General features: G+C 40.1%; 1 protein-coding gene across 6 annotated transcripts in view; it reads left to right on the top strand.

The window, feature by feature from the left end:
- The window catches only part of LOC138032138 (myosin-6-like), a 14,303-nt gene extending 1,545 nt beyond the window's left edge, over nucleotides 1–12,758 (top strand). The window contains exons 1-2 of one of the 6 annotated variants that reach the window (XM_068879732.1): nucleotides 7,065–7,201; nucleotides 11,329–12,758. In XM_068879732.1, the coding sequence (XP_068735833.1) occupies nucleotides 11,482–12,669 (1,188 nt within the window). In that variant the 5' untranslated portion in view covers nucleotides 7,065–7,201; nucleotides 11,329–11,481 and the 3' untranslated portion in view covers nucleotides 12,670–12,758. Of the gene's footprint in view, nucleotides 1–671; nucleotides 1,358–7,064; nucleotides 7,203–9,370; nucleotides 9,545–11,328 lie in introns of those variants that run through there. The other 5 variants (XM_068879734.1, XM_068879733.1, XR_011128285.1 and 2 more) reach the window with 5 other exon arrangements.
- Nucleotides 12,759–14,045: the final 1,287 nt, after the last annotated feature.

The raw sequence follows: 14,045 nt of genomic DNA, 5'->3' as shown, positions 1-14,045 counted from the left end.
CATATCGGTTTAATTCTTCAGGAACTGCCACACCATTGTCATGTTAAAAAGCTTGGAACAGTCTCGAAGTGATTACAATAACGGGAATTTATATTTTGAGATGACGTCCTCGTTGACGTTCCCGTCGTCGGGAGCTTCAGCACGCGCGTTTTTAAGACGCGGACGCCAACCGGAAGAGCACATTTCAAGTGCCAGGACAATGGTGTCTCCCAGATTTTTATATAATCATCTCTAATGGAGAAAAGATACTTTAGCAATGTAAATGTGTTTGTGTGAAAAATAGGTTAAAAGGGAAAACAGCTCACTTCCGGCTGCCGTCCGCATCTTAGACTGTTCACAGTCCCCGTTTTGGCAAAACCCCTCCACTCCCCCACCCACTCAGTAGTTATATCGCTCTCCCCAGTTCTCGCTCGCTTTTTGAAACAAATATGGTGAAAGTTTGTGCTCGATCCCGACGATCAAACGGAAATAATTAACGGGTGACCGGAAATAAAATTGTGACATAAAATCGCAAAAACCGGAAATAGGTCGGTAACCTGCTCAGGAGCTCATCCCTTCCCTGAATTTTTCACATACAAGTAACATTAGTACGTTTCTTCACATTCTTAAATTAAACGGTTAAAAATGATTACAAATTTAAGTAATTTGGGTTTTTTTTTATCTTCCTACAGCATTTTCCTAAATATCCATACAGGCCAGGATACATTTTTCTCATACTACGTATTGCATAAGAGAATTTAATAGATTTTCGAAGTTTGAAAAAAAGATCAAGACACCCAATCATTTTAAAAGATATTGTTTCAAGAACTTAATTTGAGAGGGTCTCAGTTAGCAGTGCCGTACGTTGCTACGGCAACAATTGGGACGCGGACACCCTTAAAAATTGCCTGACGTTTCTATTAGACCGGCAAAAGATTTCCCTTCTGTAAGGATCCTTTTCCTGGGAAACCCACTGTTACATGTGAAATAAACCTGTGTAGGGTTATAGGTAAATATTATTTACAATTCTTCTCTGTTGTTTATACCTTTGGGTTCAAGTGTTTAGCCCCTGTCGATTAGAAACGCTTCTCGGGCTTTGCGTATGGAGTCACGAGATTTGTGGATGAGTTCCAATCGGAATGAGTCCCATGTCGTGTGGCGTTTGATTATTGCTGGTGAAATGTTCAGAAACGGTTGTTTGTCTTGAAGAAGAAGTGGGTCTGTCAACGGGTCGTCTCCGTTTTTTCTCATTTTCTCTGTGTACCATGTAAATAAGAATTTTTTGAGTTGCAGTCAATGTAGTGTCGAATTTGTGTTGTCTCTTTAGTAGCCGAAAATGTGTAGTCAGTTCAGCTTGCACTTGCATAAAAAATTGACTTCATTGCATTTGTTTTACTTGTAAGACTCAGAGGTCGTGATCTTTTGAGCTTGAGCGGCATCACACTGAGTTTCGTGCTACTCTACGCGGGATATTGCAACCTAAACTAGATGATGTTGATTGCATGGTAGCTAATTACAACGATCCAGTTACGGGTTCTTTGATCCAAAAAAGGCGTGATATTTTGCAGATTGATGGAATGGGATACCTTGAAGTGAGCTCAAGTGGAATTCTAGAACATCCAAGAGGTTCATTCGATAAGGAAGGGGGGGGGGGGGGGGACTCGATATATCCCTGGGTGGGGAGGTACGGCGCGGCCCCTCATACCCTGAACCTGTTTAAGACAAATATCGCTGATTTTCCTACTCTGTTTAAGACAGAATTCCGATTTTTGATACCCTGTTTAGGACATTTAACCCAGTTTAAGACAAAAATTGATAAATCGATACCCTGATTGAGACAAAAAATGATAAATTCGATACCCTGTTCAAGACAAAAATCCCGAAAAACATACCTTGGCTGGCCGCACGTCCCCATTAAGCCCTTATAAGGGAGTACCCCCCCCCCCCCCCCCCGGGGGGATTCGATAGTTCTCCGTTTCAAAGAAGTGCTTGGGAAAACTGGAGTGTAGATTATGGGGTCATTATGCCGATCATGTGCTGTTCATCCGTGAGAAGAAACCAAATTTGAACGAGAAGACTCAGTTTGCTCGAAACACTTTACCTTGTGCTGCCTTCATATCTATACAAACGCGACTATTTATTTCCAGCCAAAAATTGAACAATTCTCATTGAACCATTAGCTTAAAACACAAAACAAAAATAATTTGCCCGGTGGCATCAAGTTAATAGTTTAACCCTTTGACTCAAAAGAGTGATCGGTGCGTAAATTCTCTTGACAATTTCAATGAATTGTCAGTCAGGCAGGTATTGAGAATGAAGATTATTGTGATCTTGATATAACACTAAATTCTCATGACTCCCCAACTCCATGGTACTAGTTAGGAGAATGCACGTTCCTTTTAGTGTGTGCACCAAAAACCAAAGTTGAAACCCGAAAAATATCACTTACGATGTACGACTAAACGCCTGCGTTCGAAGACCAAATGCAAGCATGTATAATATCGGAGTCCAGTGTTTAACGTTACGCGAAAACCTGATAAGTGTGTTAGGGTCTGTTCAGTAAACGGCAGTGTACGTCTTTCTTTACTAATGAAGTATGATCCACACATGATGTTTGTAATATTAAGTAATGTAATCTTTACAAATCTCAACACTTGAAAACCATTCAAAGTGAAAGATAAGATAACATACTATACATAAAAAGGAGAGTAAGTATCCGTATGCTTGTGCAATTTGACACCTTTCAAAACATCACGAGTGACCAAAATTTTTCACTTATGATATACTCAACAACTCAACAAAACTACTCCGGTCCGTCGCTGTGTTCCCATAGCAGTGAAAATAGTATACTGGTAGCGGTATAGAAAAGTTAATATAAGTCTTCCACATCGCACTCTACAACCTATTATATGCATTCGTCATTGACCAATCAGAAACGATATTGCAAATTTCCTTCAGTTCCGTGCTGTTGTCATCCCCACGCGGTGGCCAGCTCTCCTCTTCCCAACGAGGAGACAGTGATTAACGTCAAAATGGCCGTGTTTTCACGACAGCCGTTGTCTCGCTTAACATTACTGAAAGTGGTTTGTTTGCAGACTTCGTAAAGCGACTTAAAAATGATATGTACGTGTTTTCACGGGTAACATTAAATGAGGAGAGACCACGCGCCAATGTAATAATAAAAATAATAAAAATAGAACGCTTGTTGTATTTTAACCTGCGATCAAGCTCTATATGAATAATTCTCAACACCAAGGTGAATATGACAGTCAAATTATCCTTTCTTTTTTGTATTATTGCGAAACCTGGTTTGGTGGCTTAAATTTAATGAGAATTCTATTGAAATTTGCCGACTCGCTTAACTTTAAGCGAGTTAAGAAAGGAACTGTTTTCACGGAATTTTGAGGTTAACTATCAATAGAGTTATAACAGTTAGAGTTATGACTTAGAGTTAACGACTGCCAACGCGTGAAAACACGACCAATGTGTCAAATCCACAACCCCGAGGGACAAGTTCCTATTTGCTGTAAAAACGATATACCTACATGTGTATTAACCCGTGAAGTTATCCTTTAGTATTATGGAAGCCAGCGAAGTCGGCTACAGTAACGGAAATGTCAATTCCATATATAACTTTGCGCGCTCTAAGTATTTCCCGATTATTCATAGTGTTTGAAGAGAAAGATATGGGTGGAATATTCCACAGATGTGAGCGGTTGTTTTGCAGAGTACGGCGAAAAAAGGGACTTTAAATTCGTGCCGTGCGTGCAGCACGAAAATCACTTAGCCAATAATACTATTGCTATTGGCGTTTCTGATGCCGTAGCCGACGTCATTGCTCATGAAACGTCAAACTGCCATCTCATCTGTCTGGCTTACGTGCAGCAGTACTCTGTGAAATTTGAAATACTTTAACACAAGATCCAAGACGTCATTGAAATCGCGAAGAACAATTACAAAATCAACAGTAAACAACGTCATGATTTGAAGAAAGAACCCAACCACACTTTCGCATTGAGCGTTTGAGAGGTCGTGGGTGTTGCAGTGACTAGCGCCAGATATGAAGGGGCAGCTCCCAGCCACTTTTCTAATAACTTTATATGAATATTTTGCCCCAGTGAATGGCTATTTTCATCATCGACTGACTACTCGTGCTCCGATACATGTCGGGCCGACAAATCGTGCCGACACTGAATTGCAGCTTGCAAACCGGCACTTAATTAATTTTCACAAGCATTCTTATGAAAATTTTCGAATCCCAGAGGATTTTTATGTAGCAACAGCTGTTATTTGCATGAGAAAAGCAGTTACCAAAGGATAGTTTCGATGACGAAATAAATAGAACAGCGACGTAAAAATGTTGAATTTGCAGAATCTTAAATTCAGGATTTTGGCTTCCAAAATCTTGAATTCTGGATTTTGGAAATTTAGCTCTAACTGAAATGTCATAACTCTATGAAAATAACTCTCTTGCTAGTCAACCTCGGCTAAGGCTAGATCTCAATTAGTGAGAGTTGTATTATACAGGTTATGTGCTTCTCCATGGAAATCAATCGACGTAAAACCTCAAGATAAATCATTTATTTAGTTCGTTGCGAGGTTCAGGGTTCGTGCAGCCCCTTGAAGTCCTTCAAAAGCCCTGGAATTTAATTTAAGACTTCAAGGGCACTTGAAAAGCCCTTGAAAAAAAGGATTTTACGGAAAACTGCTTGAAAACTCCTTGAATTTTTGCTTGGGTGAAAATTGTTGAGATTGCATCATGCTAAGTTAAAAGAGACATTTCAAAAACTGAGCCCAAAATTGACTATTACGGGAAACATTAAAACCTAAAATTAAAATGTCCATGCGTGCACTCAACTTGCAGGATGTGGTAAGGAATATCAAGGTCGGCTTTTTCAGCAAAGAAAACACTGAAACAGTATGTATGGCACAGAAATCTTCTTATAAAGACTCCTTGAAAACTCGATTTCTTGTTCTTGAAAACTCCTTGAATACTCCTGGAATTTTACAGACAAAATCGAGTACGAACCCTGAGCTCAGGATGAAAGGTAGTGTTCGAATCGATTTCGACCGATGATACATGAAGGACACACGGATGTGTCTTTTGTCCTAAGATGTTTGAAGGGTCATTAATGCCGCTTTTCAATACATACATACATACATACATACATGCTTTATTTAAACACGGTAAAACACAAGATCCAAGACGTCATTGAAATCGCGAAGAACAATTACAAAATCAACAGTAAACAACGTCATGATTTGAAGAGAGAACCCAACCACACTTTCGCATTGAGCGTTTGAGAGGTCGTGGGTGTTGCAGTGAGTAGCGCCAGATATGAAGGGGCAGCTCCCAGCCACTTTTCTAGTAACTTTATATGAATATTTTGCCCCAGTGAATGGCTATTTTCATCATCGACTGACTACGCGTGCTCCGATACATGTCGGGCCGACAAATCGTACCGACACGGAATTGCAGCTTGCAAACCGGCACTTAATTAATTTTCACAAGCATTCTTATGAAAATTTTCGAATCCCAGAGGATTTTTATGTAGCAACAGCTGTTATTTGCATGAGAAAAGCAGTTACCAAAGGATAGTTTCGATGACGAAATAAATAGAACAGCGACGTAAAAATGTTGAATTTGCAGAATCTTAAATTCAGGATTTTGGCTTCCAAAATCTTGAATTCTGGATTTTGGAAATTTAGCTCTAACTGAAATGTCATAACTCTATGAAAATAACTCTCTTGCTAGTCAACCTCGGCTAAGGCTAGATCTCAATTAGTGAGAGTTGTATTATACAGGTTATGTGCTTCTCCATGGAAATCAATCGACGTAAAACCTCAAGATAAATCATTTATTTAGTTCGTTGCGAGGTTCAGGGTTCGTGCAGCCCCTTGAAGTCCTTCAAAAGCCCTGGAATTTAATTTAAGACTTCAAGGGCACTTGAAAAGCCCTTGAAAAAAAGGATTTTACGGAAAACTGCTTGAAAACTCCTTGAATTTTTGCTTGGGTGAAAATTGTTGAGATTGCATCATGCTAAGTTAAAAGAGACATTTCAAAAACTGAGCCCAAAATTGACTATTAGGGAAACATTAAAACCTAAAATTAAAATGTCCATGCGTGCACTCAACTTGCAGGATGTGGTAAGGAATATCAAGGTCGGCTTTTTCAGCAAAGAAAACACTGAAACACTATGTATGGCACAGAAATCTTCTTATAAAGACTCCTTGAAAACTCGATTTCTTGTTCTTGAAAACTCCTTGAATACTCCTGGAATTTTACAGACAAAATCGAGTACGAACCCTGAGCTCAGGATGAAAGGTAGTGTTCGAATCGATTTCGACCGTTGATACATGAAGGACACACGGATGTGTCTTTTGTCCTAAGATGTTTGAAGGGTCATTAATGCCGCTTTTCAATACATACATACATACATACATACATACATACATACATACATACATACATACATATTTAAACACGGTAAAACACAAGATCCAAGACGTCATTGAAATCGCGAAGAACAATTACAAAATCAACAGTAAACAACGTCATGATTTGAAGAGAGAACCCAACCACACTTTCGCATTGAGCGTTTGAGAGGTCGTGGGTGTTGCAGTGAGCAGCGCCAGATATGAAGGGGCAGCTCCCAGCCACTTTTCTAGAAACTTTATATAAATATTTTGCCCCAGTGAATGGCTATTTTCACCATCGACTGACTACGCGTGCTCCGATACATGTCGGGCCGACAAATCGTGCCGACACGGAATTGCAGCTTGCAAACCGGCACTTAATTAATTTTCACAAGCATTCTTATGAAAATTTTCGAATCCCAGAGGATTTTTATGTAGCAACAGCTGTTATTTGCATGAGAAAAGCAGTTACCAAAGGATTGTTTCGATGACGAAATAAATAGAACAGCAACGTAAAAAGCGTTCAAAAATTCATCTTTAAAACAAGCGCGAGGCATGTGCCAAACTGAGTATCATTTCCAACGTATCGCTAGTCACATTTTCAGACTTCAGACCTCCAGTTCTACCTTGAAGTTTTCATGGTGTATTTTGATAAGTTTGTATGCACTTGCAGTTTTTGTATAGATAAGAAGAAGCTGTGTGAGAACTGTTTCTAACTGAAAAAGCATCTAAAGCGTCATTTAAAAGCAGAGAAACCGCCTCCCAGCCCAGTTTCTTTGCCACTACAGGAAAGCATTTGGACGAGGTAGGAATGAACTTCCTTTTCTTAGCATTCTAATTTCGTTGAATATCAACAGCGTAATGTCCAATTAACTTTCGGTGTATCAAGAGCTTAAACAAAATGTATAGGCCCTATCGTGCATTTCTAAGACAATTTTTTCTCTATATACCGTATTGTTCAAAAGAAAGTAATCCTGGTTCTTTTGTCTTTAAGATGATCATGAAATGTTTCGTCATACAAAGCCTCCACCCTGGAGTTTTTTGTTTGTTCAGATCGAAGTCAGTGTTCTTCTTTGTGTCTTATGTATAAGTATAGGTTATTAGCTCTGAATAACTGAAGCAGTTACTACAATAATATTTCTATGTATTACCGAAGTTTCCCTTTTGTAAGAACTTTTGTAGTTCGAGAATGAGAGACAAAAGGGAGTGGTAAATCGATTGAGGTCTAATTTCAATTTATAAAATCCAAAGTTCGATTTATGTGAATCTAAAATGTTCAACTGAAATTTTAACTTCGCTTAACATCACAATGACATATTATTGGTTGATTCAAGGGTCCTAGTATCCACGCTTCAATCCGCTCAACTATGCTTTCAGTTCCATGCTATAGCAAATTCAGGGGATGTAGAAAACATTTCGCCACGACGCCCACGAGGGCCATAAATTGAATTGCAAAAAGCCGGGCTAAGGCGGGGACGTTAGGGTTATGTGGTAGAGTTAGAGTTAAGTTTCCAAAATCCTGAATTCAAGATTTTGGAAACCAACATTCATAAAAGCTAACCTTAAGCCTAAAAACTTTTGTTTAGGCCTAATTAGGCCTAAGGTTAGCTTTTATATATGCATGTTTAGGGCACTTTCTGTATTTCGGAATTCAGGATTTTTCCAAAATCTTGAATTTGCAGAATCTTAAATTCAGGATTTTGGCTTCCAAAATCTTGAATTCTGGATTTTGGAAATTTAGCTCTAACTGAAATGTCATAACTCTATGAAAATAACTCTCTTGCTAGTCAACCTCGGCTAAGGCTAGATCTCAATTAGTGCTTATGTGCTTCTCCATGGAAATCAAATCGACATAAAACCTCAAGATAAATCATTTATTTAGTTCGTTGCGAGGTTCAGGGTTCGTGCAGTCCCTTGAAGTCCTTGAAAAGCCCTGGAATTTAATTTTAGACTTCAAGGGCACTTGAAAAGCCCTTGAAAAAAAGGATTATATTTTACGGAAAACTGCTTGAAAACTCTTTGAATTTTTGCTTGGGTGAAAATTGTTGAGATTGCATCATGCTAAGTTAAAAGAGACATTTCAAAAACTGAGCCCAAAATTGACTATTAGGGGGGAACATTAAAACCTAAAATTAAAATGTCCATGCATGCACTCAACTTGCAGGATGTGGTAAGGAATATCAAGGTCGGCTTTTTCAGCAAAGAAAACACTGAAACACTATGTATGGCACAGAAATCTTCTTATAAAGACTCCTTGAAAACTCGATTTCTTGTTCTTGAAAACTCCTTGAATACTCCTGGAATTTTACAGACAAAATCGAGTACGAACCCTGAGCTCAGGATGAAAGGTAGTGTTCAAATCGATTTCGACCGATGATACATGAAGGACACACGGATGTGTCTTTTGTCCTAAGATGTTTGAAGGGTCATTAATGCCGCTTTTCAATAGTTATTTAAACACGGTAAAACCTTCAGTAAGAATACAATAGCTATAGTACAATAAAATTCAGTACTTAATTACTACAGCAATAAAAATACTGTTGTACAAGGTTGCCGTGTTGGAGCCTACCCCTCATTGTCATAAAATCGATTCACTTCTTTTTTAAAAGATCTAACTGATTCGATCGTACGTAAATTGTTGGGTAAGTTGTTCCATAGTGAGGCCGCACCGTAGCTAAAACCTTTTTTGAGATAATTGGAGTTTGGTTTGGCCAAATTAAGCTTCAATAACTTGGGATCACTGGTCTTCAATCATAACATCGTCAGGTGTGTGTCACAATCGGGACGTGTGGATCCTTGCCTCAAGTTTACAATGTAATCGATCGTCTACCAAATCCAAAGAAGTGTCTTTGGTCAATCACAATCCACGCAAAGAATCAAGTGAGCCAATCGTGACGCAAGGGAGATCAATGCAATTGGCGCTGCATGCGGGAAAACGCGAACGAGCAAGTTACAATATGTTTTGATTTGACCAATGATTGGTTGAGAATAGGACGCGAGATTTTTAAGTCAATCACAACCTATATTAATACAAAACTAAGGCAGCACGGCTAATGCATTCGCAAAAGTTTTGGAAAGGATTTCAAGAGAGGACATTTCGAACAGGTAAACATTGCACCTTTTCCTTGGCTCAATTCAAAAGGCTAAGGTAACTATGAATTTTCAAGTAGATTAAGTGCATTCATAGGTGATATTCCTGATTGAGTTGCGTTTAGAACATTGAAATCGAACGTTTGATCGGGGGATCTTTTGGTCGTTTGATACGTTTTCAATTGTTTCGAGTCTCGTTTGCTCATTCGCTTTTCAACTTGTTGGACGCTCGAACAGGTGCGTTTATAAAGTGTCCGTGTTCGTTAGAAAACTCAGACGCAAACGAGACGACATCATTAAACTGCTCGCCAAATTTTTTATCACTTTAATTGTAATTAAGTTCTGTTATGTTTTTGCATTTCGACCTTGGCCATTGATGAAATAGATTTTTTTTTATCACGAGAACAACATCCGCTTCCTCTGATTTCAGTTCTGAGTGACCACTGATTTAAAAAAAGACCGGATCGGGCAATTTATTCACCCTAATTCTAACCCTAACTTGGAGGTGACAACGTGGAAGCGACAACTTTGGAAGCGACAACTTGGACGCGACAACGTGTGACCCTTACCGGCTTCCGTAGGATAGAGTATCTATCGTTTGAAATAAATTAAAGCACAACAAACGTAGCGGCCATCTTGAGCCTTCGGCGTAATAGTTCAAAGTTAGAGGAAAGTCATGTGGCAATGTTGTAAAACTTAATTTGAACGTTTTTCCGCATAATATTATGGAGATTGCGCTTGTTACCCATAACTTCACTGTCTATACGAAGTTCTAGCGCGAAAGTGGTTCCGACAAGATGGCGCTGCGGGCTTCGGGTGAAGCGGGTGAAATCAAGGTCAATGATTTCTGGTGTATACATTTTTGTCGGTGTACGGTTTTTGACCGAACCAACCCTGTGGACCATTCTTACATCTGCAAGTGATCTCAGCATTAGCCAGTTATCGAGGCATACCTTAAACTGAAGATTAAAAACACTGCCGAAAGAGAACTTGATCGTATCCGACGAAACCTCCCTCCCTCTTCCAACTCTCCCCCCCCCCCCCCCATCCTTGGTGTGTATTGGTCATGATGTGTATCGACCTTTGTGTAGTTTCCCTAAGGGCCGATTTACAGGATACGATTTTGTCGCATGCGACAAGCTCATGACAGGCCTACGACATGACTTACGATTGTCGCAGCGTTTTAAAACATGTTTTAAAATGCTGCGACATTTTTTCTGACGTACACAACAATCGTAAATCATGTCGTGGGCCTGTCGTAAGCCGTTGTCGCATGCGACAAAGTCGTACCGTGTAAATCGGCCCTAACAAATTGCTCACACCGCGTGGAGATATCGTGTGATGATGGCCGCGAGGCGCTTGAGAGCATTAGAGAAACACGTGATATACATCGGACAGATGTTCTGTAATTGAAAAAAGGAAATTAAAACGTCTTTCTAATATAAAGATTAACCAACCCTTGAGCAATACTCATTGCTCGTATTTTTCCTCGCCCCTGCAGGGCTCGAAAAAATACTACGCAACTCGCAAAATACCCGCGCGTATTATATGTTAAACCATCGAATAAGATGTATATCATAGCGTTTCGATTTGCATTTTTTCTTCTTTAGTTCCAATGATAACGCTGAGCTGTACACCTCATGTTTCGAATTTTTCGTATCATTATTACCTAATTAACAGCAAAACAAGGGAAATGGGTTGAGTTTAATTTATTCACGTCGTCAGCGGACGCAACATGAATACGAAGCAAGCTCGTACGCATGCGCGTAATTTGATCGCGTGGATCAGATTGCTTCCCGCGTGATTTAAATCCTAAGATTTCCGTTATTTTTCGTCTCACAGGGAAACCCGGTTGTGTTCCTGAGAAGACAGCGACACAGTAAAGGCAAGAAAGGTGCGAAATAAGCATTACAAGAGTCATTAGTAGAAAGAAATAATACAAGACAAATGTTGAGTGAACTTTATCAAATCTAAGAACAGAGAAGACTTTATAACATGGAAAAAGATGCGATGAACAATTTAACAACGGCTCTGCCCTCTACTAACTATGCTCTGCCTAAGAAACTAAGAGAAGAAGATACGGGGCACAAGAATGGAGCCAATTATCTTCCCTCAAAGGAAAAAGAAGATACTGGCAAAGATGTAGTTGAGGTGAAAGATGACTCAACGAAGGATGAGTTCGAGGGAGAAAAGATGCCGATCGAAACTGCGACAGAGTCTAAGAAAACTTACAGTCAGAAGTTGAACATGCTCGCGAGAAAACGCATCGCCTCGCAAGTACCGGCTTCTTACAGTAGTGACGAAGACGAACTGGAGTTGCTTACCACAAAGCTTAATCAATCTTCCGTAAAAATTAACCAGCTGGAAGCTGATTACGAGTCAGCTCTTCGTGAGAGAGATGAAATACACGGAGAACTGGAACTGGCTGAGCACAAGATAGCCGAGACGAGAGAATTGCTTCATAAGACGGAAGATGTGAACTTTGAAACACAGGATAGAGTGGAAGCTTTGACAAGCGAATTGCGAAAGTACAAAGCTAATACGAAAAGCACGACGAAACAAATTGCGCTCTTGGAAGCAACGCTTGAAGAAGAGAGATTGAAAGCTGTAGAGCTAAAGAAGGATCTTGCCAGGGCGCAAAAGCGAAGCGATGAGGTCCAAAAGAAAGCCGAATGCGATAAGAGAGAATTTGAAAAAAAGGATAATACCATCGATGAACTTAAAGCATCTTTGGAAGAATATCACGTGAAAACGGAGTCCTTGCTTGACGATATCAGCAAACTTAAAGAGCAGATAGAGAAATCAGAACAACAAAAGAAGGAGCTGGAACAACGAGTGTCAGCTGCCGAAAAGAAAGCTCACGATGCAACAGTGGATAGCGCGCAGATAGCTGAAGAAAATCAGAAACTATCCCTTGAGATTGAAGCATTTTACGTGAGGCTGTCAGAAATGCAGGCCTCTTATAACGAAAGCATAAACGCAAGAATTGATTTTGAATGCCTGGCTATGGCACTGCAGCAAAAAGTCACTAAATTGCAAGCTGATCTGGTGGAAGCCAAGTGGACCCGAATGAAGTCAATGAGTACGGCGGTGGCTTTGCAGAATATGTCGTGTATCGAGCGCATGGCCCTTTTTCTCCGATCCAAGTTTGTTAGTGCATTTCACGGGGTTTTTTCATTTTAAGTGTAACAAAAACACCAATAATATGTAGATGAACGAAAAAGACATTCTCACACGACATGTTCTCATTAAAATGTTTCATGATTTTCTTGTACAGAAATGATCTTGGGTATTATTCGACGAGTAGACCGGCCATATTCGACTTGGGTATTGCAGACAGCATTTGACAATTTCATATGCCTTCACACGAAAAACGAGAATCTTGGAATAGGGACACCTCGTGAGTCCCACATAGGCGCCACAATGGTAGATTCACAAAGTCAGGCAAAGTGAGAAACACAATTTTGCTGCACGTGGGGCGTATTCTTTAATACATTACTTTGCCGCATTTAGAAAGACAGCGGGTTGAAATAACCAAACGGAGATCGTATAGTCGCGAGATACTTGGGACAGCGCAAATTGAAATTTTGAAGCGACGGTTTCGCTGACGTTTCCCTGACGACCATCGCGGGAAATACTTATTCAAATGCTAATTTCATTCCCTAGGGACTGAGACTGGTTTTCACTAGCGACACAGTGGTGAGAGCACCCACCTCGCACCAGTGTGGCCCGGGTTCGATTCCCGGTGCCGGCATCATATGTGGGTTGTGTATTGCTGTTGGTTGTCTCCTTGCTTCGAGAGGTTTTTCTTCAGGTATTTCGGTATTACCCTTTCCAGAAAAACCAACACTGCCAAATTCCAATCGATCCGGAATGCACGGACACATCTTGAACGATCTCCTGCGCACTCTTAAACTAAGGTGTTCCGTGAGTAGACAATTTTTTTTACTTTTTTTGTGCAAATAAGCGTTCTTGTGCTCGCGTTTGTGTTTGCGTCGATAGTGAAAACCAAGCTTTTGTATATTGTATTGGTGAAGTGGCTAAAATGTTTTTGAAACCTTCAGTTATGAACTATGCCCTTTTATGTACTAATCTCGAAATCCTAAAATGTATATTGTGTTGGTCCAGGGGCACCCAACGAATCTGTTCCTCACATTATCTGTTCCCCAGAGGAATCTTGCTGGCTGGCAAAAATGCAGGTGTTTCGATGAGCTGGCTGGGAAATTTTGTTATTGATAGAGGTTTTGCCTGGGAATTACTGACTTTTTCTAGCATTTCAATCCGAGCTAGCTGTAGAAACTATGAAGACTGAGGACGACTTAAAAAAAAAAAAAAAGAACCCCTTCCCTTTCCCAAACATACGACGGCCAGTCAGTGATTGCGCTTGCGGAAAAAACCTGTTTTGTCCCGGTTTTGTTGCTTTTGTTCGGTCGTTTTGGATCGAGGGATTTGAAAGCGCGCGGAATTCCTGGCTGGGAAATAAATTTGATCAGCTGGCTGGGAAACGAACCAATTTTATCTAGCTGGCTGGGAAATTTCTTGTGTGTCTTGCTGGGAAA

This window comes from Montipora capricornis, chromosome 14 (assembly GCF_036669925.1).
Source record: "Montipora capricornis isolate CH-2021 chromosome 14, ASM3666992v2, whole genome shotgun sequence".
Classification (NCBI taxonomy): domain Eukaryota; kingdom Metazoa; phylum Cnidaria; class Anthozoa; order Scleractinia; family Acroporidae; genus Montipora; species Montipora capricornis.
This window is presented reverse-complemented; position numbering and strand designations above follow the sequence as displayed.